The sequence below is a fragment of the Suillus plorans genome, assembly GCF_016647745.1.
Source record: "Suillus plorans strain S12 chromosome Unknown HD556scaffold_61, whole genome shotgun sequence".
Classification (NCBI taxonomy): domain Eukaryota; kingdom Fungi; phylum Basidiomycota; class Agaricomycetes; order Boletales; family Suillaceae; genus Suillus; species Suillus plorans.
Genome location: NW_024537445.1, coordinates 57,459 through 82,533, shown reverse-complemented (window position 1 = coordinate 82,533; position 25,075 = coordinate 57,459). Strand labels below are relative to the sequence as shown.

General features: G+C 45.5%; 11 protein-coding genes across 11 annotated transcripts; 8 read left to right on the top strand and 3 right to left on the bottom strand.

The window, feature by feature from the left end:
* Positions 1 to 1,361: 1,361 nt before the first annotated feature.
* Positions 1,362 to 2,478, top strand: HD556DRAFT_1311521 (uncharacterized protein; the record flags this gene model as incomplete). Its single annotated transcript, XM_041300545.1, has 8 exons — positions 1,362 to 1,392; positions 1,442 to 1,466; positions 1,504 to 1,543; positions 1,738 to 1,812; positions 1,928 to 1,986; positions 2,054 to 2,148; positions 2,215 to 2,306; positions 2,398 to 2,478. 8 exons carry the CDS (start codon positions 1,362 to 1,364, stop codon positions 2,476 to 2,478), a joined length of 498 nt encoding a protein of 165 aa, XP_041156259.1.
* Positions 2,479 to 3,384: 906 nt separating this feature from the next.
* HD556DRAFT_1433804 (uncharacterized protein) lies at positions 3,385 to 4,032 on the top strand (the record flags this gene model as incomplete). The annotated part of the gene is made up of 3 exons (XM_041305259.1): positions 3,385 to 3,754; positions 3,813 to 3,874; positions 3,931 to 4,032. 3 exons carry the CDS (start codon positions 3,385 to 3,387, stop codon positions 4,030 to 4,032), a joined length of 534 nt encoding a protein of 177 aa, XP_041156258.1.
* Positions 4,033 to 8,135: 4,103 nt separating this feature from the next.
* HD556DRAFT_1447200 (uncharacterized protein) lies at positions 8,136 to 10,209 on the bottom strand (the record flags this gene model as incomplete). Its single annotated transcript, XM_041307223.1, has 4 exons — positions 8,136 to 9,172; positions 9,222 to 9,469; positions 9,518 to 9,903; positions 9,961 to 10,209. The coding sequence occupies 4 exons, from the start codon at positions 10,207 to 10,209 to the stop codon at positions 8,136 to 8,138; spliced, it is 1,920 nt and encodes a 639-aa protein (XP_041156257.1).
* Positions 10,210 to 10,699: 490 nt separating this feature from the next.
* On the top strand, positions 10,700 to 11,415 carry HD556DRAFT_1447199 (uncharacterized protein; the record flags this gene model as incomplete). Its single annotated transcript, XM_041307222.1, has 6 exons — positions 10,700 to 10,720; positions 10,777 to 10,828; positions 10,884 to 10,931; positions 10,989 to 11,036; positions 11,085 to 11,238; positions 11,286 to 11,415. The coding sequence occupies 6 exons, from the start codon at positions 10,700 to 10,702 to the stop codon at positions 11,413 to 11,415; spliced, it is 453 nt and encodes a 150-aa protein (XP_041156256.1).
* A 551-nt stretch (positions 11,416 to 11,966) lies between these two features.
* HD556DRAFT_1447198 (uncharacterized protein) lies at positions 11,967 to 12,600 on the top strand (the record flags this gene model as incomplete). Its single annotated transcript, XM_041307221.1, has 4 exons — positions 11,967 to 12,040; positions 12,096 to 12,159; positions 12,211 to 12,439; positions 12,509 to 12,600. 4 exons carry the CDS (start codon positions 11,967 to 11,969, stop codon positions 12,598 to 12,600), a joined length of 459 nt encoding a protein of 152 aa, XP_041156255.1.
* A 94-nt stretch (positions 12,601 to 12,694) lies between these two features.
* HD556DRAFT_1447197 (uncharacterized protein) lies at positions 12,695 to 15,034 on the top strand (the record flags this gene model as incomplete). Its single annotated transcript, XM_041307220.1, has 9 exons — positions 12,695 to 13,066; positions 13,117 to 13,338; positions 13,391 to 13,762; positions 13,809 to 13,839; positions 13,873 to 14,002; positions 14,053 to 14,218; positions 14,268 to 14,416; positions 14,465 to 14,862; positions 14,919 to 15,034. 9 exons carry the CDS (start codon positions 12,695 to 12,697, stop codon positions 15,032 to 15,034), a joined length of 1,956 nt encoding a protein of 651 aa, XP_041156254.1.
* Positions 15,035 to 16,577: 1,543 nt separating this feature from the next.
* Positions 16,578 to 18,193, bottom strand: HD556DRAFT_1244280 (uncharacterized protein; the record flags this gene model as incomplete). The annotated part of the gene is made up of 5 exons (XM_041298432.1): positions 16,578 to 17,143; positions 17,197 to 17,271; positions 17,325 to 17,514; positions 17,565 to 17,782; positions 17,836 to 18,193. 5 exons carry the CDS (start codon positions 18,191 to 18,193, stop codon positions 16,578 to 16,580), a joined length of 1,407 nt encoding a protein of 468 aa, XP_041156253.1.
* A 167-nt stretch (positions 18,194 to 18,360) lies between these two features.
* HD556DRAFT_1447195 (uncharacterized protein) lies at positions 18,361 to 18,738 on the bottom strand (the record flags this gene model as incomplete). Its single annotated transcript, XM_041307219.1, has 1 exon — positions 18,361 to 18,738. The coding sequence occupies one exon, from the start codon at positions 18,736 to 18,738 to the stop codon at positions 18,361 to 18,363; it is 378 nt and encodes a 125-aa protein (XP_041156252.1).
* A 354-nt stretch (positions 18,739 to 19,092) lies between these two features.
* On the top strand, positions 19,093 to 19,470 carry HD556DRAFT_1447194 (uncharacterized protein; the record flags this gene model as incomplete). The annotated part of the gene is made up of 1 exon (XM_041307218.1): positions 19,093 to 19,470. One exon carries the CDS (start codon positions 19,093 to 19,095, stop codon positions 19,468 to 19,470), a length of 378 nt encoding a protein of 125 aa, XP_041156251.1.
* Positions 19,471 to 19,637: 167 nt separating this feature from the next.
* HD556DRAFT_1244187 (uncharacterized protein) lies at positions 19,638 to 21,253 on the top strand (the record flags this gene model as incomplete). Its single annotated transcript, XM_041298425.1, has 5 exons — positions 19,638 to 19,995; positions 20,049 to 20,266; positions 20,317 to 20,506; positions 20,560 to 20,634; positions 20,688 to 21,253. 5 exons carry the CDS (start codon positions 19,638 to 19,640, stop codon positions 21,251 to 21,253), a joined length of 1,407 nt encoding a protein of 468 aa, XP_041156250.1.
* Positions 21,254 to 23,317: 2,064 nt separating this feature from the next.
* On the top strand, positions 23,318 to 24,423 carry HD556DRAFT_1244267 (uncharacterized protein; the record flags this gene model as incomplete). Its single annotated transcript, XM_041298431.1, is given in 4 exon segments — positions 23,318 to 23,364; positions 23,419 to 23,957; positions 23,970 to 24,083; positions 24,131 to 24,423. Coding segments are annotated over 4 exon segments (993 nt in total), but the record flags the coding sequence as incomplete, so codon positions are not given.
* Between the last annotated feature and the right edge of the window lie 652 nt (positions 24,424 to 25,075).

Here is a 25,075-nt window from a genome sequence, read left to right as displayed (position 1 = left end):
CAGAAAAGAACTACTGACATCAAAGGCGGAGAAGCGGCTACTGGACGTGGACCTTCCTGTTTTTACGAAGGATATTTAAATTCATCCAACCGGAAGCCGTGATGAAGCCTACCTATCAGTGCTAGCCGAAGATTTTGACTTGGGACGCACGGGAGGAATTGACGCTGCTCTGGCCCAGTTCAATCTCGATGCCATAGTTCTACCAACCGGTGGACATGCATCGACTGCAGCAATCACGTGGTATCAGTTAATTTCAGGCTAGCATTGAGTCCTTTGGAGTCAGTGACCCTATGCTGAAAATGTTTCGTCTTTCCCAACTTTTTGTTACGTTCTACTGGTCATCACCGCTTCTAAGTGAGCACGCCTCGATCCATCCTCGCAGCACGTGCTGACAACGTATACTAGAACAATCAAGCATTCGAACTAGTTCCTGTATACCTCGCACGTATCCATGTGTGGTATTGATAACTCTTTTTCGGGGACCCACAAAAGCAGCCTCGTGCCATTTTGAAACCGCAGTGAGTGCTTTCACTGATATGCCATGAGTCTGGGGATATTTTTGGCCGTGGACCAAACATGCGTATGCATGTGAGACTCGGAACTGTACCTCAATATTGGATCTTGTTTTTATATTGGCTACTGGTACTACTCTACCAACTTTTGATTCCCTGTACACCACCGAAGCCACTCTCGAGGCGGCTTCTCCTATGGAAGAGGTCAAAAATAGTTCAATGCCTTTATCGACGCTGTTCGCACGAATGACATAACTTCCTTCAACTGTCGATATCTTCCACGAGGTGGGTTCATGGGAGAGCTGTCGGTGTACCCTTTCTTGGAACCTTCGCAGGCTAGGAGGCAACAACGATATCAAGCACTTCCTGGCGCACGACTCGAGGCAAATAAATCTCCAATTGAGCGAGGTGCGCAAAACGCCTGCTCATGTCGTACCGCGTTCAGACCACCTAGCTTTTATTCGTTTCAGTTTCACCTTCGAGGCATCTCATGGGAAAGGTAGCGGGGTTTACTATCTAATCCCAAGCGGACCGGGCCCCCCAAGTGGCCTGGAAAACACATGCTCTGTTGACACATTGATACGCTGAAAGTATTTCTGATACGATTTTCAACGGAGCCTGGGAAGAGAAACGAATAAATGAGTCGAATCTTCCTAGCAGCGATCCGGAGATCGGCGTGTTATTGGAGCTGGTAACATAGCCAGTGCGGTTTGCAAGTCGTTGCACATTTGAAATACAGTCCGCCTTAGTGATCGAGTGTAATGCGCGGGTGGGAGACAATGCACGTCTCTTCAAAACTTCACTCTCGATCTCGTTCAACCTCACGTGTCCCTTTCACTGGAGAACTCAATGCAGATCATCATCTTGCACAATTCAATCAGTGCGTCATTTGTTAGGTTCAGGGTCATTTTGTTCACCCCGTGGTATAGATCTTAATCACACGGCTTATTTAAGGTTCGCTAGCTCATTCTTTTGCTCATTTTACACGCAGATTCCCCTTCACTCGGCCATGTTTCAGCCCTGCATCCAAAGTAAGTCCCACAGAAAGCTTTATGAAAAGTTCATTGAATTCCATTTCCATTTTCAATTGTTTTGAAGGCTACGCTCACTTCTTGGACATGATCGTCTGGCCATCGTCAAGTAATCTTGGGAAACAGTCTGTGATGACGTCACAAAATCTTGGGATGTGGTCATTGATCGTGAAGAAATGTCACATTTCTCGAAGGTCAAGCACATCGTCCTTGAGCCCGGCCACAGCGGCAGCATCCCCCGATCCCTATATCTTGATCTTGGTGTGAAGGTATAGTGATACTTGTCTATCGAAGGAATAATGTTCCTATCTTCAGTGCATGGTTTCCTATAGTGTCATGCTGAGTCTATGCAACCATGACGTTGACGTGACCATGTCAGTTTAGTTCTCCTTCCAGTATTTCCATATACAAAGTTCTTCCACATTTGTTGTGTCGCGCCATGCGTAAGCAGCTGGACATGCAGGTAGACATCATTCACGTTCTCAGCCCACCACAATTATTTACTACAAGAATAGTCAATTACATCGGCGACTTCCCAAATCTGGCCCCTGAGGGTGTCTGTCCCAGCGCCTTGGTTTTGGAACGCGGCGGAGGTTTATATATCAGTGAGTTCTCGTATACCTAGAGTGGCAGAAAGAATTAAATATTTCCCCGCGGACACTGGCATCAAGCTAATTGGGTTGGGCACTTCACCACATGTGGCTTGGTATTAAATGGTGGAACGGAGCTTCAAGCCGACGCAGTCACCCCTGACACGGGGTATGTGCGTTGTTCTACCGGAGGCGGAGGTAATTTGCCGCTTTGGCAACCTGCATGATAGCGTGAGGTTGATGTGCGACAATGAAGTTGCGCAGAGAGTCGGGCCCTTATTTGGGTTGGATGATGAAGGCGGACAACGTGGTGTCTGGAAGCATAGCGGACACGAGGGTCTTTGAGTTGCGGCCGGTGCGCGACCTCATTAATAAGGAAACGATCTTGCATGCTAACGAGCCCCAGGAAGCCTATCACGAGCACGCTTTCGAAGCATGCGCCTAGCCTTACATGAGCTACACTCTGAGCGTCATATGGCTTCTCGCCCACGATCTAGCAGAGATTAAAGCGCGCTTGGGAGGCTTGTTCAGGCGAGAAGAACTTATCTTTTAGGTTAGGTTCGTGGGGTGATCGTCATCGGGTAAGCGCAATCTGGGGCAACATTCAACCCCAAACCCTATGATACTTTCTCGACATGGCTCCGTGTTGTGTGTGGTTTCGTATGTGTTCGTGATTGATCGTGTCCATTCCGCAATTCAAAATTATCGTGAGCAGGGCACAAACTAGTTAAGTACCACTTGGTGTTTTAATTTCCCATTTAGAAACTACTACTAAATATGATCATTCTCATGATGCGGCGGCACTAGCGGACAAAAAGGACTAGACGACGCCGCATCTTCGTGATCTATAAACGTGTCGTGGCGGCGACGCGGTAAGGGCTGATAAGACAGTGCCGCGCAGCATCCTTCACGACGAGCCTGAAGAGATTCTTAAGATTAATGTCCTGCAGGCGTTGAGGTCATGGTGTTGATCGACGGAAAGGTGGACGTAACTGAGGAAGCGAAGAAGATGCCGTGGGAATAGAAAATGCATATGTATTTCCGAAATGAATTACGTCCGCCCAAAAAGTAAATTGCGAAATATTATTATAAGAAACCATGTTGAATATCAATTTGAGCTGTTCTCGGTCCTGTTAGCCAGCCAGTCTAGTGCCTTGCCCAGCACGTCCTTTTCTTTCTCGTTCTTCGTGGTCTCAATCTCCGTGCTTTTCCTTTAACAAGTAGGGTGTACTCCCTTGACTGCTTCTCACTATGAGCGTCCTTGTACCCACCAAATTTCCTAGCGTTGCTGCCATCATGCTTGCCTGCATTGCATCTTTCGTCTGTCTGTTGCTTGCACGCATATTGTATTCCATTATGCGTCTCTGGTCTTGCCATCCTCTATCAACAGCGGCGGACGAGAAGACCCCTGCTTGGTCCTCTTTGTTGTCGCTAACCAACACTTGGAGTCGGTCTTTGCAGCGTGCTCTCCCAGCGTCACTACCCTTTTCGTTGACCATCCCGGAGAAACCATCACCTGAAGTTGGCACAGGGGCAGGCGTAGGACTTTCGCATAAAGCTCTTGAATCTCTCCCCGGCAACTGGCAATTGTGTCGACCAGCTCCTCAATTCCAGCCACCACGTGAGCCAGGAATTTTCTATCGGTTTCTGTGCTCCAATACTTACCTATTGTATCATAGCACCGGCTGTGTACCAAAATCCTGCGCCTCTCTCCATGGCAAAGCTGATAATGTCACGACACGTATGCAGTGCCTCCTCACTTGGTAGTTACGATCACTGACGCCTTGTGCAATTCAGACTTTTCGCCGCCCCAATCCAAACCGGCCACGGAGATTATCTACTGCATCCTCATCCCGTCCGCCACAGCCCACCTCCCAGCTGTTCCACTCCATAGCATAAACACAAATAGTATTTCATTCCCGCGCCAAAATAACACCGCATTTCAGGGCGCGTGGATGAACTATCCTGGCCGGAAATAAATTATAACCCACCCACGCTAATCCACGAACAAATCTCAACGGACTGGTCACTCAAGTACTCATAGTCCACTGGCATGAGCCCTGATGATATACCACGGCACCCACGTGTTTATTTATGATTGGACTTACGTAATCAAGGCAAGACGAACCAACGACAAAACGGCTCTTGACTTTTATGTACACACTGGACATACTTTCGAACTTTGCTTTGCTTATACTTTTTTATTCTGTCGATCCTTTTATCTTTTACTATCATTTAGTCCTTGTTCCGTGAACATACCATTATCATTACATGGACGGCTCGCCGTTTGTCGAGGATCCGTACTTATCCCATATGTCAACCAAAAGAACATATATTTTTGAGTTTTCCGAGCCGTACATCGAGTCAGATGTCCTACACTTTGATCTTTCGATTCCGTCGGCCTATCGGATCTGGACAGATGTCATACGCGCACTCAGCCACCGATGAGCATCAATGATGATCAGGGTTGAAACGTTGACCCGAGGTTCGCGCAAGCCGCACAATAAACATATGGATCGATGCGGCGTGCCAAGCCAACTTACAAGAGTACAGCGGTGTAGTCTCTATCACATCATGATATAGCCTGTTAGTAGATCCATGGAAGTACCAGTGACAGGTCACGGGCCATCAGTGAATTGATGAGTCCTCGATTTTGTGGTCGTGGGAAGTATAGGACGATATCTAGGGCTGTTCACCGTACCGTATACGGTGTACGGCCGTACCGTATACGGTGTACAACCGTATGAAGTCAAACAGTAACCGTCTATTACGGTTTACAAAAAACATGCTGACGGTACGGTACGGGGCACTTTACGGCCGTATATGGTACATACGGAGCCTTAAACTCATGGTGTTGCGTGAGGAAATAGAAACCGAGATAGGCGGACAATGTGCAAGGAAGAGGCCACGCAGATATGATGAGCTCCTCATGTGCCCACACGGATATGTACCCTGTATCAACTTGTAAAAATCAAATCAATCCAAAACACCAACTGTGCACTCCCATCACCCGTATATCCGACTCCCCAGCTCAAAAAAGAATGAGTCATGCACTCACCATCTTGTCCCTCTCGCTTACTCGCGTCCTCCAGATTCCAGCCTTCACTCCATCTACGCCGTCGACGATGAGGATCGAAAACCTGCCAACGCAAGCCAATTATATTTAAAGGTAACACTAGGATGCCCTTACCTGGATATCATTGGTTGTCGAGAAATGGTCAAGGTTGTTGAAGACAATGACCTTGTGACATTGGTTATCATAGGCGATGATGTCAAGATTCAAAGGTCCGAAGGCGAGTTCAAAGCGAGCTGCAAATTTTCACCAATGAGCTTCAAATTGTAGGGAACAGTTTCAATACCTCGACGGTAAACTCACATTGTCAATGGCTGGTCGTAATGATAGATGCTGGTCCTGCAGTTGCAGGCTTGTTACTTTTAGCATACTGCAAAATCAAATACAGTTTGGTTTTGAGCTTGCAATGCAAAGCGCTGGAGACGATAGAAACTGACAGCTGCGAAACTGAGCCGATCTGGTTTGACCAAGTTTAACTGAGCTCACACGTGATGGAAACAAAACGAAAGTGGAGGTGAGCGAGAGTATGACAAGAAAATATAAGCGTGAAGAGCGTGTGGAGTGCTTTTCGAACACCTTAGAGGGGGGCGCTGACATTCAGAAAATGAGCGCTGAAGGAAGAAGAAGTACACACAGTGTCTCCAGCAGCCAATAGAACATTGAGCAACTGATCGAGGATCAGGTCCGGAACGACTCGTTGAGAAATAAGACATGTGCCTACTGCATGTAGCGTCAAGGCATGTATTGTTTACAGAAACCCATACTTACCCCGTATTACGGCCGTATACGACCGTACAAATATGGCAACATACGGTACTTTTGTACCCGTACACCGTAACCGTCAACTGAAGGCCAAAACAGCCAACGGTACGGATACGGCGACCGTATTACGGCCCCGTACAGTTCCGTAATACGGCGTACGGCGAACAGCCCTAACGATATCTGTTGGAAGTCAACATCGTCTTCGTACTTTCTTCTCTTTTTCCTTTTCTGGTTCTGATGTTCCGGACCCTATACATATAACTTATAATCTCTTTGTATCATGTTGTTTGTACCTCAGCAGTCTTGTTCACGACACTGAGGTACGTATTATGTTCAGCTTGCACACCGACTCTCTCTAATTGTTTCTCTTCTTTAGGCTCATCTTTTAGGTACTATTAATATAAGCAGTCTTGTTCACGACACTGAGACTCATCTTTTAGTTCAACGTTCAACAGGTTATGAGCCCTGGCTCAATAAAGAGCCATCAGATAGAACTACTAGAAAAGTCTACTTGCGCCTGCCCGCCGCTCACGCATCTCACTCTATTCGCATTAATCTCGTGACAGTATCATCATGGGTAAATACGATCACATTCCTGAGTTACTGGGTATGGAAAACTATGTCGGTTGGTCCACAAAGATGCAGTATGCTCTTGCGTGCAAAGACTTGTGGTGCCACATCAACATGAATCCTGACCCGACAGACCTACTCAGAGCGCCATCTTTAAGCCCATTCCTGCCGATCCCAACAACATCACGCCTGCCGAAATAACGGCTATGTGGGAATGGTTGTTAAACGACATTAAGGCTAAAGACCTCATTACACGCTGTCTCAATGCAGCTGTCGGAGCGCTGGTATCACATTCACACACTGTCTCAGCTCACGATGCGTGGAAGACCCTCGCTGAACACTTCAATTGCACTGACACTAGTGCTCAATATCAGCTGCACCAACATTTAGATGCATTACGAATGAAAGACTCTGCCGATGCTACTAACTATGTCGGTCAGCATGCAGTATTCCGTGAACACCTTAGAGATTTGGGAGCCGCCATGCGTGATGGGGACACTATCTACAGCCTCCTCATCGGCCTCCCTCAGACTCCCATATGGCAACAATTCCGGTCAATGTTGGAACAACGGATGCACAACGAAGTGATGACAGCCTTACTTGGAGCTGTCCCTACCTTCACTGTGGATAGCTGCGTCTCATGTATTACAGCTGAAGCTGCACGCCACATATACTCACAGTCGTCTCATTCTGCTCGTCCAGGATCTGAATACGAGAATGCAGCCACTCCTTCCAGCGCACCTATGTCGAATGTCAACGCCATCACTGGTCGAGGCTATACTGTCATAAGTATTAATAAAAGGCCTGGCATTGCAACAAACCATGGATGCATACTTGGTGAGGATCCTCAGCCCCCACAAATGTATGCATACATGCTTCCTTGTATCAATACATAGACTTGTACCTGTTGTGTTCTACCTCCGGCTTCCTTGGTATGCTTCTTTGTATCAATACATGGGGCTTGTACCTAATTCCGGCTTCCCTCGGCTCCTTTAGGATGCTACTTTGTATCAATACACGAACTAGCACCTTTTTTTGGCTTCCTTCCTTGTATCAATACATGGATTCGTACCTATTTTTCAGCTTCCCTTGGCTTCTTTGGGATGCTCCCTTGTATCAATACACCGATTTGTACCTATTTCTGGCTTCTCAGTATATTCCTGGCTGCCGATGCTTCTTTTGCACCAATACACTGACTTTGTACCTACTTCTGCAATGCTTCCTTGGATCAATACACTTATTCATATCATTTCGGAGATCGGAGGCATCCCCACACATTCTATTTCAGGCAGTACCATTGGTTCGGGACCCAAAACTTAAGTACAAGTCCCCATCGACTGTGCATCACCTATTTTCACAGTGTTAACCAGTGTTATTGTTATTTTCATGGTCCTGACCATCTGATTTCGAATATTGAATAAAGATTCGCACACCGACACTAGGTATATGTTCAAGATCAAATGCATTATTTATTACGACAAACACAATCAAAGTAATATGACAGCAACAGCGAGATAGCATCAAATATCAGCAAGATAACACGCAGAAATCGAGAGTACGATGAAGCACAAGAAAATGAGCCCTATGAACCATACATCTAGGCCACTGACTTACGGGCCCTATTACGTCCTTTCTTCACGGTGTTCTCACTGCCAATGCGGTTGGCTTCATCCAAGTGTGTCGATGGAACATGGGAGCGAGTGCTGCGACGGCGCGACTGATTAGCAATATCGTCAAGTGGCCGCATGATGACGTCTGCGTTTGTTGCAGAATCACTGTGAGGAATCTGATGGGATGCATCTTCTGCAGAAGCTGCTGGTGTAGAAGATGTCTGAAAGTCACCAGGTGCTGACACACGTGACGCAGTAGACACCAGAGATGCGGTATTAGCAGACTCTTCAGACGCAGGGGGAGCAGAGTCAGAAGACACTTCTGATACAAGTGGCATGGCTACCGGTACCTCAGTGATTGTTGGAGGTGCCAGAGATGCCAAGGGTACCTCAGTGGTTGTTGGAGGTGCTGGAGATGCAGAGGATGAGATGTCAAACTGATCATATACAGAGGGGATTCTCGTGCCTCTAGTCACTGGACGTGGATGAGGTAGGTGAGATTGCACCTCAGGAGTACTATTGGACTTGATTCTGCAAAAGCGTGGAGGAGACGATATGAAAGAGGCACTCCCGGTAGCCGAATCCCCATTGTAAGATGTCATGGCAAAGTCTTGATCATCCACAGGCGGCGCGGGAAGGATCGGTAAATCCGGGCGTGCAGGAGAAGGTGGTGGTGGTGGAAGCATTGGCAGATTGAATAGACCAAGGTCTACCTGTGAAAAATCTATTGAAGCTGGGTCCATCGATAGCAAGTGGTCCAATGAAAGCATGGGGTGAATCCCATTTGGAAGCATGTTCGGAAGCATGCCATTGTCGCCTAAGTCATGGAGAGTAGTGGGAGGAGAGCTCTGCAGAGCAGCTGGTACGGTAGGGCCTGCGATGATACTTGGAACTGTGAGAGCAGTGGAAGAAGGGCTCTGTGGGGTAACTGGTGCGGTGATACTCAGGACTGGTGTGGTGATAGCAGGGTCTACCACAGTGATACCAGGGACAACTTGAGGTGAAGTGTTCATAGCTGTAACACCTACATAAATAAGTTTGTATCCCTCCAGGAGAAAAGCTTTGAGACTTACTACTGAATGTGCCCTTCAAAAAGGCAGTAAATGGTTCAACAATGCACCCATGATGATCAGGCAACGTCTCACGAAAGTTGAAACCGGTAGCACCTTTTCCATGGTGAAAGCTGAAGACACGAACTTTGCCGTTCACATGAGGGTCAGGTCCTCCGAGATACACGCTCCCATGCCATCCTGTCGTCTCGTGGATGATATCCAGAAGCTGGCCAACCACACCACCGAGTCCTTCAAGAGATCTCCATGGGCTTCAGTATATGATTCAAGTTAAATGTAATAATGTATATGCTACTCACTGTATTCTCATGGCCTCGGATGGACTGCACAGAACATCAAGTTCCATCTTGGCTTGATCCGCGTGACGAGCGCACTCGATTTTCGCCTCATTCTCCATCTGAATCACAAAACTATCCCCACGGGCAGCCATTGACTTAGCTGCTTCCAAACGTAGCGCGGAGATACGAGGCTTTTGAATGTAATTGTTGTTCTTCATCTGAGTTTCAATTTCAGCCTTAACGTCGGGATTGGACTTGTACTCTGTTTGAATGAAGTGTTCCACTGCTGACGGTCCACGAGTGCGATTAGTTGTTGCACCCATAATTTTGGTGATGGTTTTTGTGAACTGAGTCACGTGCGACCTTCCCGATGAAGAGGATGAATGGTACAAATAAGAACGTAGTTGCTATTTCATTCTAAGGATTAGTGAACCGAAATGAAATTTTAAATAAGATATATGTACAGCATGACATTGTTCAGTGTAAACGCCCAACTGCTTCATTTGCTCATCCATCAACTCACTTTCCATAAGTGCGAGACCAGCATCATCCTTGAAATGCACCGCGACTTCTGGCCATTTCTCGAACCACTCTCGGTTAGTGTTTGTAATGTATGCAGCCACATCTCCTTGCAGCTGACTTAGGCAAAAGCCATCCACCTTACTTTTCAGGAAGATGGACTGTTCACAGGTCATCCATGAGGTTCCAGGCATCTGTCAACCGGCAGTAAGGCAAATGAATATCATAATTTCGGATTGATGACACATACCTTGTGTTTTTTTCAGGTCGTTTACGGTTTCACTCCGTCCTTGCGCTGTGTATGGATACTCCATTTAGAACGGAATTTGAATTATTTTCAATCGACCAATAGGAAGCCCTTGATAGCTGGACTTTGCCAAAACATTTAAAAATAAGGCTTGCAATTTTACTCACCCAAGTTGATTTCTCACTCCGAGTCATTGCCTCACTGCTGTCACTGTCCCGTTTGATCAAAATAAAAGTTTTTCCCAGCCATGACGAAACTTTCAGTTTGTCCGAGCTTGTTAGTGCCCTGCAGCTTGTGCGCAACCAGCATTGTAAGTTTGTGCAGCCTTTCCTTGTTGCTCTGCTAAATTCCTGTTTTAGCCATCATCCAGTCTCATCAGCTAGCCGACAAAGGAGACCTTCGGAGCCAGACTCAAGCTGGTTCCTGCCCGGCCTGTCATGCACTGCTTATCCCTTCAGGTAAGTTTTTTTAAATGCAATCATCTTTAGCTTAACACTCATTTTGATCATCATAGCCGTGGCTGATGATGTGGCTGATGCCATTTGCATCCCACTTCCACCAGGCAAGTTTTTTCAAATGCAATCATCCTTAGCTTCTTAACACTCATTTTGATCATTGTAGCCGTGGCTGATGATGTGGCTGATGCCGTTCGCGCCCCACTTTCACCAGGTAAGTTTTTATTTGATACAATCATCCCTAGCTTAACACTCATTTTGATTATTGTAGCCGTGGCTGATGATGTGGCTGGTTCCGTTCGCGTCTCACTTCCACCAGGTGAGTTTTTTGAAATGTAATCATCCTCACTCATTTTGGTTCTCATAGTTGCAGCTGATGATGTTGCTGATTCCGAGGCTGATGACACTAAGAGAACCAGGACCATTGCTAGAACTCCTTCGGCTGAGACCACATCTTCTGGTGTCAACAAGCGCTGGTATGTCATAACTGTGGGACGTGAGACTGGTGTGTTTCAGGGCTGGTATGTATCTCACTGCATTGTTTTCATTTGAGTTCACATTTTTTCAGGCACAACATCCACACCCATGTTATTGGTGTTCCGGGTGCATGCTTTGGACACTACTCCTCTCGTGCTGCCGCCGATACTGCATATATGCAGGCTTTGAGAGATGGATCGGTGTCTCAGTTGCTTGATTGAAGGGTCGGTGTCTCAGCTGCCGGTTTGAATAGTAGATATGTAATCTAGCCAATGTCAGTCTTGCTTGAATGTATCATCTTTTCTTGTCTTTCGTGTGAATGACTGTAAATTTCAATTAGGATACAGGAAGCTACATCGTAGAAGCACTCATGACTCAAATGTATAATACAAAAAACACAGTTATCTAGTGTAGCACTGCTGTATATAATACTGCTGAATGTACCATTGAACATCATGAAATGCTTAAAAAACAAATTGAGTGTGCCTAAAACTGTGACATGCGATATGAGTGCCTCCAGGCACTCATATCCTATGCATGTCACGGTTTTAGGCACACTCAATTTGTTTTTTAAGCATTTCATGATGTTCAATGGTACATTCAGCAGTATTATATACAGCAGTGCTACACTAGATAACTGTGTTTTTTGTATTATACATTTGAGTACAGTAAGTGTCCCGAAGTCGTGGCTGTGTCCGTGGCATGTCAATCATAATTGGTGTCAAACAAGGATACACTTCTTACCCATAATCACACACCTATTTCAACACTCATGGGACGTCGTCCTAAGTCATCGCAAGAGCAACAAGCAGCGCGTCAACAAAGCAAACAAGTGCATTACTTGAGGTGAGCCTTGTATTAAATAACCTACTGGGGAAACTCAAAGCAACATATTTATTAGACACATCGGCTATGAACACATCAAGGCACGACACAGGTGGAGGCAAGGCCAGGGAGCCCACCAGGTACGCTAACTAAATATATGATCATTGATATAGTATACTACTTTCATGCAGGGCATGGCACTAGATGCTTTTGAAACCCTCAATGATATATCAAGCAGGATGTACACCAGTGGCAGTCGCAATCACAATGGCTGTCAAGACCGTGTGTGTGCTGTTCTTCACAATATAGATGTGCAAGGGTGGAACTTAGTGAGACCCCAGTTTTTGGAAGAACTAACATGGGCTCGCACTTTGCTGAAGGATGCAGAGGAGCTGTCGACATTGGTTGCAAAATTTGAGGGTCTGTGCACTACTTATCTCAAATCTGAATGTTCACGTGTCCTTCGCACAACATGTCTATGGCTTGCAGCTGAGGAAGAAATTTTATCTCTTGCAGACAAAGACCCGGAAGTTCTTGATGACGCACTATTCAATTACAGGCTAGTTTGGCAGCGTGTTTAATTACTATGTACCTATGTATACTTGAATTATATCATGTGACACAATGAAAATTGTTTGAACCAAGGTTGCTTTATGTCAAATTCAAAATACAATTATGCCCCCCATTGAGAAAGGATGGCGTCGAAGATTTACCAAATACAATCGTCAGTTCATTGAAGAAAACAATCAACATGCTGCTCAGCGCCGACGTAATGATGACACTCAAGATGATGCTCTACCCAGAAGCATGTATCATGCTCACACGTCTATAGATGTCACACATAGGGACCATCACTCAGTCAAGACCTCATATTTTCGTGCACCTCAAGCCATGCCGGTGCCACATGTTACTTTACCTGTGATGCCATCAGAAGGAATATCGGAGGCTTTCAATTTCGACGTCATGGATGAAGCTTATGTGGATTACCTTGTGGATACAAACACTGACATGGAGCCTGTTAAATCAAAGAGGAAACGTACAGCGGGGGTGAGTGTCTTGCTTACTTATTTGCATGTATCTTACTGACTATGCTCCAGGATGACCCTCAGAAGCTGTGGATCCCCAAGCAAGATAAATTTCTTAGAGAGTTCATCAGACTTGAAGGGTGTGGGGATCCCATGTCATATCAAGCATGCCAAGGCTTACCTGGGTGCTTGAACGAACCTGTTGTGCGCTGTAGGGATTGTGAAGGGTCTCAGTTGTACTGTCAAGCATGCATTGTCGTGCAGCACACCACGATGCCTTTGCATCACATGGAGGTATGTTTTCTTTACATTTTTTTTGAGGTTTGCATTGTTCACCCGTGTACAGATATGGTCTGGTTCTTATTTCCAGCGCATTTTGCTTCGTGACCTTGGTCACCGTGTCCAACTTGGCCATCCTCCAAGTGTTCAGTGTTGTAACCCTGCCTTAGTGTTCGATGATGATTTTGTTGTTCTGGAGATCAATGGCATCCATAGACTTTCCCTCAACTTTTGTAACTGTGCAACCGCACAGACACACAATATCCAGTTGTTGCATGCATGCTGGTACCCATCTACCACTACCAATCCACAGACGGCTGCAGCATTCCGACTTTTAGACCATTTTCAGATGTATACCTTCGAGTCAAAAGGCTCGGCATTTAAATATTATCAGTCACTGGCGCGTCTGACAGACAATACTGGCACATGTCAGCCGAAGGTAAGTGATTCTTTTGTGTTCGTTTGTATTACTAACGCATGTACAGGACCGCTATGAATCTTTCTTACGAATGAGTCGTCAACATTGTCACATTACTTCTCTTTTATGAGCTGGGTGTGGTCATGATTCCAATGGTGTCCTTGGTACAAAGGAAGGAGAGCTTGCAGTACTTTGTCCAGCATGTCCTCACCCAGGGAAGAATTTGCCTCCAGATTGGGGTAACACGGCACCACATATAAAGTACGTTCTATATTCTCAATTCTTTGACTTACATACTCATATTCAGACAGGTGGCTCTATGGACTATTTCTTGCTATCGACGCAAATTTTCGATTATGTCGCCGAAATAAGTCATCCAAGCAGGCAGATCCAAGCTTCAATAAGGGCTGGGCATATTTCATGGAACAATCACGATTCAAAGAGGTACTTGAAGCTTCCGGCACTCAAGTACAAGAGGTGAGCAACTGACATCAATGACATGTGACTGGCTGACCTTCTTGTTTAGAAAAGTTCCTGCGCAAGTCATAATGCAGTCAATCTTGCAGATACAAAGAATGCACGCAGGATGGCAGCCACCGGAGTTGGCGCTATAGTTTGTGCGCGGCACAATCTGACTCGTCCATCAGCAGTTGGTGACCTACAGAAGGGAGAAAAGTAAGTATATTTCTGTTTTTATTCAAATGCGAATCCTCATTTTGTTAGATACGTCAATATGGACTATGTCTTCTTTTCGACCTTACAGCATGCGAGCACTGTCCGTGTCCTTAATATCTCTTATGATATTGCGTGCCAGTGGAGCAAGCACCTTTGGTCACAGATGTCACGTTATCCCTCGACTATCCACTTGTGGCCTGACGACAATGTTGTAACGTTTGTAGTCCTGAAGTTTCATCTACCTGCACACATACTCTCTTGTCAGACCAAGTACTCCCTCAACCTCATAAAGGGTATGGCAAGGACGGATGGTGAAGCCGTAGAACGTGGCTGGTCTAATATCAATCCTATTGCTACTAGTACACAGGGAATGGGCCCAGGGTCTAGGCGAGACATCCTGGACGACCATTTTGGCGATTGGAACTGGTGCAAAGTATGCAACCTCGGTATGAGCCAGATGTCTTGTAAATCCCTTTCACGCCCTCACTTGTCACCTTTTTAGGTCCATTTCTTTTACGAAAACTCAAGGAGGCTATTCCCGAACGCAACCAACATATTCTAGACCTACGGGACTTTGAAGAAGCAATCCCTCCAACAAGCCTTGATCAATGGCGGTGACCTGCACCAAACTGGTTCGGTGCATGGATGACTAACACTCTCCTATGAGCCCTATACCCTATGAAATCATTTTCTCTATGATCTGAAGTCAGACTGAGGCTATGGGAATATTTTTCGCTTTTTTTCATTTTTTACGAGTTTGTACACGAGCGGACTGAATATTTTTGTACATTTAATTCTGCGATGAGTTTTGCTTAGTCAGCCATGAAGATGACTCAGAAGATTCTCACACATATCAGGTGACTGTGAAAAATATGTTTGTGTAAGGTTACCCTGTGGGAAAGCTTACAAATCGCTAAATACACGTCCTATGTGTCATATCCCGTGTTCCGGACCCGGACCTATCACACATCATTTCCGGAAGTCCAGATCCGGCCAACATCTATCTATGTCCGGATCCGACCCGCGTCTAACTTCCGTGCCTTATCCCTTTGTATGTTCCTACTCCAGTTAGACTATATCATTTTCCGTACCTCATTTCATTTCCGCCTTTATTTTCATCTGTTCTAATCTCCGGGTTCATTTACTATTTTCCGATAGACTAGTGTTTGACTTTTCTATATGCTCCATCCACAGCTTTGTATAGCTTCAGACTGCGCATCTCTGTTCTCCGATAAGTCCTCAGTAGTATATAAACCCTGTAGAATCTATGTACATCCTTAGTTCGAATATCATCTTAGACTCTGCTCATTCTCTCCTCCATCCGACTTGAGTTTCTCTCTCGTCGACCTCCGCTCGTCTTAGGATTGATTCCTATAGACTTGTCACCTCCGCCTCTACCTCTGGTAGTCCTCCGCTGTTTCCTTTCTAGTTCGGACTTTGTCCGGATTAGTCTTATCTCTTGTCCCCGAACGTCCGCCGGAATTCCCACGCATCGGACATCGGACTCCGGACATCGTCCAGTAACCTTCGGACATCGTTTGACAGCCCTCGGAAGTTAGGGGCACGTACTCGGGTAAGGGGCGCAGCGCACGAGCTGAAGCCAAGCCCTTCGGATCCGACCTTTGAGCACGTTCTTAACACTATGTCATTATGCTACCAATAAATTCATCAGCCACAGATTTTACAAACATATGTACACAATATGTAAACATTTCTCACTCTTGTCTAGCTGAGTCATCAAGGGTCACCTGACCCATGGGCTATACACAGCTCTTGCTGACTCATCATTATACCAACTAGAGCACCTCGACCTCACATAATCAGACCTTATTTAGGATGCCAAATTCCCAGCGGTATGCCATTCTAACTAGAATAGAATATTAACGCGTCCTACACTGCCAATAAATAGCTCAATATTGCTGGATATCTACAACTTCGAGATAATATTCAAGTTCCCTCGCCGGCAATGTCCGCAATTCCCGCGAACATACCAAACTAGGCAAGACCATACGACACACCCTCAAAACGTTCGTGCTCACTGTCCTTCACGTCGACCTCGAGTATCTCACTCAATTATCTCTCAAACTCTGGCACTTTTCTTGTCCTCACAATATTTCATACATCTTAATTAATTAATCGGGTACTGTATTCAAGTATATACTTAGGAAGGTGTGGAAGCTGCAGGAGTAGCTACCCTGGTGCCTTTCCTTGGACCACGCTTCTTGCCCTTGTCGGAGCGCTCTTTACGAGCTTTCTTTTCAACTGTAACTCCCTCTCCAGAGATAGAGAAGACCCCAGTGAGCTCTGCTGCTGGCCGTTTCCTGTGCTGTGGTGCCGGTGGAGGAGGCTGATCGGTTGATGTAGCGGCTGTGGGTATAGACAAACTGTTGCCCTCCACTAAGTCGGATGATTGTAAGTCTGGAAGCAGCGCTGTGTCGCTTGTTGAGAGATCCACATCAGTATTGCTGGACATCTGAGCCATCGCAGCATTAAACCTGCTAGTCTCCCAATCTCCAAACTCAGCATCTGAAAGCCGACGGAATCGAGTAGAATTAGTCTCCCAAGCATGGAACAAGACACGGAGCTCGTTGCGTGAATTGATGTCCCCTGGACAGCAGAATTTTGACAGCGGCCAGTTCTCGAGGACCACGCCGTACTTCGCAGTTATATTGGTGTCGAAGTTTGTGTAATACATGCGCTGGACCTGCTTGGGTGACGCCGCTGTCCCTAGCACGAAATATTGAGGCTGATAGGAAGACAGGAGAGAACAATCCACTCACAAAGCTTTTGCAGGATCATTTCACTCAAATTCTTCTTCAATTCAAGGACCTCTTCTAGATGTGTTTTTGCGAGGCCTACAAAGTCTAGGTTAGAAGGTACCATAGCATATAATACAGAGATTTCATACCTTGCACGCCTGCCACACAATATCCTTCGAAGCGGAAAGCAAGTGTTCCTAGTGAAGTCTTCAAGCAGGAATCGAAAAACTCTGCAGCGCGAGCGGTGTTGAAAACGTGAGGCTGGTTCCAGTGTTCGGTGTCTCCTCGCACAGCAAGTAAAATGAACTCAATGCCAGCACGGCTGTGCAAAGTCGTAAGCTAGAAAGAATGATTGGTATCATAATTTAGTATAGATGAATCAATCCCACCTCGCGGTTCACCTTCTCAAGAGTCTTGTTGGTGTCTGCCAATGCACCTAACATCACATTATGAGAGGATAATTCCTTCATTTCACGATGTTCTCTCATAGACTCGATGATATCTTCTGTTTCAGCAGTACGCTGGTGTTCGTCCATGTCTTTCCATCGTGCACGAATTTGTGGCATGAGCTCGCAGGCTTTGTACCGTTTTTCGCCAGCTGGTAGTGCTGAAATTCTATAGTGAGTTTGAAGAGACAATGGAATAAAATAATGCAAGTACCTGAGTTATGACACTCAACCTCCTTTTTCACAAAAGCATTCCACTTTGTAACCTTGCGTCGACCTGTTAACCGTGAATGCTGCATAATTTCTTCAAAATAATAGTTGACGGAGTGTCGACCAAATGTTTCACGCAGTAGAGCAGCTTGCTCCTTTACAACATCCCTGGCAGCAATAAGAGCCGCTGCATACTCCTCACGATGCTTCTTGCGTTTGACTTTTAATAAGGCCTTCTGGGCCGCTGTTTGCTTGATGCGCTGACGGTGTCGCCACACTGTTTGTTTTTTGGTAGTTGACATCTTGCGCATTGTCGATGCATAGCGAGCAACAACACTACCTGCCTTCTCGTGTGGAGGCATTGAGGGTCGTATGTGTGAATGTAACACTGAAACAAAGAAACAAAATTTTATTCATGTGATTTCAACAAGTGACAGTGAGCATGTAAAGCGAAGAATGATAAGCTGAGATGAAAAGTTGAAGCGAAGTGATAATCTGATACGAAAAGTTGAGGTGAAAAAGTGATATATCATTCATTATCAGCAACACGGTCATCAGATGTGATGAGTCCCCAAAGGAAGACAGCTTCAGCTATAGGCATACCCTTGGTAGCAATGGCCATAACAAAATCTTGGCATGAAGAACTCGTGTCATGGGCGCACGCAATATGAAGCAAAGCCTTTGAAGTATAACCGTGAGCCTGAAGATACCAATCAGCAACAGGACTGAAAGATGGGAGCGGTGTATCATCGAACTGCGGTTGATCAAGAGCACCACAGATGCCATCGATCTCACGTATGTGCTGGTAGATAGCCTTTGGTGTACTAGGTATTGAGGCATTGGCGGGCATTCTCCAAGTACGTGTCAGATTTTGGGTGGGTGATGAGGGAAGTCGAATGTTAGACATATTATGTGCATCTGCAGTACATATACAGATCAATCTCAACATATTTAGAAACAGAGACTTACCGGTAACTTTAGATGTAGTGTTTGGACTTGACGGAATTGTAGGAAATGGATCTCTTGACAAAGCTGAGAAGAGAATCGGGTAAGGAAGAATAAAGGGTGAGGGGTGAAAAGATACGTATCTTTTCACCCCTCACCCTTTATTCTTCCTTACCCGATTCTCTTCTCAGCTTTGTCAAGAGATCCATTTCCTACAATTCCGTCAAGTCCAAACACTACATCTAAAGTTACCGGTAAGTCTCTGTTTCTAAATATGTTGAGATTGATCTGTATATGTACTGCAGATGCACATAATATGTCTAACATTCGACTTCCCTCATCACCCACCCAAAATCTGACACGTACTTGGAGAATGCCCGCCAATGCCTCAATACCTAGTACACCAAAGGCTATCTACCAGCACATACGTGAGATCGATGGCATCTGTGGTGCTCTTGATCAACCGCAGTTCGATGATACACCGCTCCCATCTTTCAGTCCTGTTGCTGATTGGTATCTTCAGGCTCACGGTTATACTTCAAAGGCTTTGCTTCATATTGCGTGCGCCCATGACACGAGTTCTTCATGCCAAGATTTTGTTATGGCCATTGCTACCAAGGGTATGCCTATAGCTGAAGCTGTCTTCCTTTGGGGACTCATCACATCTGATGACCGTGTTGCTGATAATGAATGATATATCACTTTTTCACCTCAACTTTTCGTATCAGATTATCACTTCGCTTCAACTTTTCATCTCAGCTTATCATTCTTCGCTTTACATGCTCACTGTCACTTGTTGAAATCACATGAATAAAATTTTGTTTCTTTGTTTCAGTGTTACATTCACACATACGACCCTCAATGCCTCCACACGAGAAGGCAGGTAGTGTTGTTGCTCGCTATGCATCGACAATGCGCAAGATGTCAACTACCAAAAAACAAACAGTGTGGCGACACCGTCAGCGCATCAAGCAAACAGCGGCCCAGAAGGCCTTATTAAAAGTCAAACGCAAGAAGCATCGTGAGGAGTATGCAGCGGCTCTTATTGCTGCCAGGGATGTTGTAAAGGAGCAAGCTGCTCTACTGCGTGAAACATTTGGTCGACACTCCGTCAACTATTATTTTGAAGAAATTATGCAGCATTCACGGTTAACAGGTCGACGCAAGGTTACAAAGTGGAATGCTTTTGTGAAAAAGGAGGTTGAGTGTCATAACTCAGGTACTTGCATTATTTTATTCCATTGTCTCTTCAAACTCACTATAGAATTTCAGCACTACCAGCTGGCGAAAAACGGTACAAAGCCTGCGAGCTCATGCCACAAATTCGTGCACGATGGAAAGACATGGACGAACACCAGCGTACTGCTGAAACAGAAGATATCATCGAGTCTATGAGAGAACATCGTGAAATGAAGGAATTATCCTCTCATAATGTGATGTTAGGTGCATTGGCAGACACCAACAAGACTCTTGAGAAGGTGAACCGCGAGGTGGGATTGATTCATCTATACTAAATTATGATACCAATCATTCTTTCTAGCTTACGACTTTGCACAGCCGTGCTGGCATTGAGTTCATTTTACTTGCTGTGCGAGGAGACACCGAACACTGGAACCAGCCTCACGTTTTCAACACCGCTCGCGCTGCAGAGTTTTTCGATTCCTGCTTGAAGACTTCACTAGGAACACTTGCTTTCCGCTTCGAAGGATATTGTGTGGCAGGCGTGCAAGGTATGAAATCTCTGTATTATATGCTATGGTACCTTCTAACCTAGACTTTGTAGGCCTCGCAAAAACACATCTAGAAGAGGTCCTTGAATTGAAGAAGAATTTGAGTGAAATGATCCTGCAAAAGCTTTGTGAGTGGATTGTTCTCTCCTGTCTTCCTATCAGCCTCAATATTTCGTGCTAGGGACAGCGGCGTCACCCAAGCAGGTCCAGCGCATGTATTACACAAACTTCGACACCAATATAACTGCGAAGTACGGCGTGGTCCTCGAGAACTGGCCGCTGTCAAAATTCTGCTGTCCAGGGGACATCAATTCACGCAACGAGCTCCGTGTCTTGTTCCATGCTTGGGAGACTAATTCTACTCGATTCCGTCGGCTTTCAGATGCTGAGTTTGGAGATTGGGAGACTAGCAGGTTTAATGCTGCGATGGCTCAGATGTCCAGCAATACTGATGTGGATCTCTCAACAAGCGACACAGCGCTGCTTCCAGACTTACAATCATCCGACTTAGTGGAGGGCAACAGTTTGTCTATACCCACAGCCGCTACATCAACCGATCAGCCTCCTCCACCGGCACCACAGCACAGGAAACGGCCAGCAGCAGAGCTCACTGGGGTCTTCTCTATCTCTGGAGAGGGAGTTACAGTTGAAAAGAAAGCTCGTAAAGAGCGCTCCGACAAGGGCAAGAAGCGTGGTCCAAGGAAAGGCACCAGGGTAGCTACTCCTGCAGCTTCCACACCTTCCTAAGTATATACTTGAATACAGTACCCGATTAATTAATTAAGATGTATGAAATATTGTGAGGACAAGAAAAGTGCCAGAGTTTGAGAGATAATTGAGTGAGATACTCGAGGTCGACGTGAAGGACAGTGAGCACGAACGTTTCGAGGGTGTGTCGTATGGTCTTGCCTAGTTTGGTATGTTCGCGGGAATTGCGGACATTGCCGGCGAGGGAACTTGAATATTATCTCGAAGTTGTAGATATCCAGCAATATTGAGCTATTTATTGGCAGTGTAGGACGCGTTAATATTCTATTCTAGTTAGAATGGCATACCGCTGGGAATTTGGCATCCTAAATAAGGTCTGATTATGTGAGGTCGAGGTGAACTAGAGTTATGAATATTTACTTTTTGACCCAACGATACCGTGTGACTTGGTACTAACGAACTAAAGTTACAACTTTAAGTACGAGAAACTAGTAGTATAGCCACCAAATTTGTCTATATAAAGACCAGCTTTTTGCCCAATAAAAAAGAAAGTTCCCCACTGTTTTTACCTCTCAGAATAAAATTGTGAGTGAAGTGTGAATCGGCAACCAGCAAGTGCAGTTCAAGGTTGGAGCTCACTGTGCTCAACAACCAGCACAATACTTCCGAGCTCATTGTGTTGAACATCTAGCACATACCTTGAGCTCGCTGTGTCTGACGACTAGCAAGACTAGTTTTTCTTTTTCTGTTTTTCTCTTGATTGTCTGTCTGAATTTCTTTGTTTCTTTTTGTGTCCTTGTCTGTGTCTCTGTCTGTGAATTTCTCTGTGATTTGTCTCTGTCTCTGTGTCTGTTTTTCTGAGTGTCTGTGTGTTTGTTTTTCTCTCTGTTTTCTCTGAGATTGTCTGAGATTCGTGACTGAAACTCGTGTTTCTGTTTTTTTTTCTCTCTCTGTCTCAAGTGTGTGTGGTGTGTTGGTGACTGTCTATACTGACCATCTCTCTGATCGCTGTCTGTTTGCTTTGTGATCATTGTTGCTAACAGTCTCCGTGATCTTGATTGGGTTTGTGTTTTTGTTGTAGCGGTCTTGTTTTTTGTTGTTGTTGTGGTCTCAACCTATCAACTTTCTCTCAAGTACCAAAGTTTCAGTCTCATTCTTACCCAGAAGTTTGGTGTTGTCTCTTTTTGTCCACGGAAGACTCTGATAGTCTAGTGGGGAGACTTTAGGTGTTGACGGTGATACCTGACCTCTTACATCTGTGTGTTATACCAATTGAGGGTAGTCATTTGCGAGTTAGACTTTAGCTATTGAAAAGGGGACTTGGTATTGAAGTCCAAGGTCGCCCGTTCCTGAGTCTGTTTAATACTCATTGTGAGTTCCTTGGCAGCAGGTTCAATATTAGGCTAAGAGTGCTACAGAGGCTTGACTAGGCCTGATGGTAGTTTCACCTGTTTTTGTATTGAGGGGGACTCTCATTGTAACTCCGCACAACTTGCTGCACTAAGTTTGTGTACAAATCCTTGTTGCTGTGTGAAGTGTTAGGAAGAGTGTCTGTTTGTTTTGTGTCATCTCTATATTGTTAGAGTGACTGTGTTTCCTGATTTGTTTTGTTGTCGGTGTTGTTGTGATTGTTGTTGTGTTGTCGATCGCTGACTGACTGAGTTCTGTGTTTTTCTCTCATCGCTGTGTTTCATATCCATATTGTTGGATTGACTGTTGACTGCTGATCACTGACTACTGACTTTTGTGTGAGCCATATTCTACTGACTGTATCTTAGGAGCAAGGCAAGCCACCCACGAATGACCACGTTATCAGTCATTGGTATTTGTCTGAATCGCTGATCATGGAGATATTTGGTTTTATAGGTGTTCATCTATAGATCATCTATCTAAGAAGACAGCAGCTAATGATAATAGAGTGGGAGGCAGACCGTTCCAAGGCAAACCCTTTTGAGACAACTGCATCGGGCATGTATTTACATTTTTGAAGTCAGTTATGTTGTCTGACACATGTATCGCAGTCATCACGCAAGCATCCATCCGGCTCGAACTCTCGCAACTCGAAGGACAACAACTCAGTGATGGTGTTGACTCCTCCCTCCATCCAGAGGTGTGCTAGTAGCCTCAGGTATTGATCTTGAAGCTCTACAGTAAGTCTTTCATCGCATTGGTCATCAAATTTTCATTAATGTTTGATCTCTCAGACAGCGCCTAGCCATAGATACCACAAATATTGGTGCTCACACTACAGATAACCAGCTCTCCCTCCTGCAACAACGAACAAACGCGCTCCACCGTCGTATCGAGCAATGGGTGCAGGTACAAACCCTATATATGCCATGCGTCGCCCGCCTGCAAACTGAGTCACCTGATGCGCCCAATGTGCCTGAAGAAGCAGTCCATCATATAAAATTATTCATGCCTTCGGCTGTGGCGAATCTGGGTATAGCGTGCAATGTCAACCTTTGTCACATTGAGTGGAAGCTGCACTGTGCCCAGGCACACGATGGTCTGCAAGAACTTCGTCAACATCTACGACTCAAACGGCACCTCACTGGCTTCAAAAGGGACTGGATTAGAGGACAACGAGCACATACAAGGTCACAGGCTGTCATCGATACTGTTCAGCTCAAGGTAGACGGCGCAGCTACAAAGTATCGTACAGCTTGGACTGCCCTCGAGTCCCTCAGTGTCAAGCTCTCGAAACTCACGTGGGAGGTTGAGTTTCCGAAACTCAATGATGGTGATATTTGAGGCATGATGGAAGGACAGGCAGGAGGTGAAGCAGAAACAGAAGGTCGAAGGCTAGTGTCTGTGTCTTGGATCTGGAAGCAACGTCATGGTGCAGGTGAAGAAGAGCTTTCAGAAGGTAACTGTTGTCATCTTCTGGTGTAGCGCATGCTGATCATTTGACAGTCATGCGTGTCGAATGGTGCAAAGCATGGGCACGTGCTAACCGATGGGCTGAAGAGGTTGCCATGCTCTTGCAGGAGGAGATGCGGCATGTTATTACATACTTTGATTGGCACACTAAGTGGTGGGATGAACACGCAGTTTCCAGAAGCGATTTTGCAGTCACAGAGAATGAGGCACTTGTCGCATATGCTTCCCGGCAAGCGAATATCTGGTGTTCCATGCGCGACCACTGTCTTTCTTTGTGGTCCGTGGTTCCTGATCTCCTCGCCTGGTCAACAATATTGTGCATCTAATTCATTGTTTTCCCACTTTTTCTGCTTTTTTTGTTTTATTTTTACGTACTGCTTGTATTTAGCACTTAATGTTGATGGTAGAGACTCAATACGCTTGCTTGCCTCAATAGAATCGCTGATTTGGCGCTTTTTGGCCCACACAAAATATATGTTTTTATGATTTCCGTTATTTCTGTATTTTCATTTATACAGACTACGAAAAAACATGTAAGTGTTCTAGGAAGCCCAGGGACACGGGCTCCTAGGTGGTTGAGAAGGATGTCAAGATCTAAGATCTACTATCAAGATCTTCTACTAGATCTACGAGAGATCTGATAGGATCTCGTCGGTGATCAGCAACAAACAGAATACAGTGATATTAGTCAGCACGTAGGGCTACGCAGGGGTGGGGACGTGTTCCCAGCACAGTATGGATACAAGAAACTGAGGGATTGGTCCTACAGGGAGAGTATGAATACAAAGAAGCCACTGGGCATCACTACAGAGTATGCATCCATGGCTCATTACTATGGCCAGTAAGTATTGATACCCCTGCCAGGGTGTGGTGACTGGTCTCCATAAACACAAACACAATCCCGAGGGCATTTTTTGCACCACGCCGGGATGTAATAAAGGTGATCACGACCATGATCACTGTTACAGAAAAGGGGGT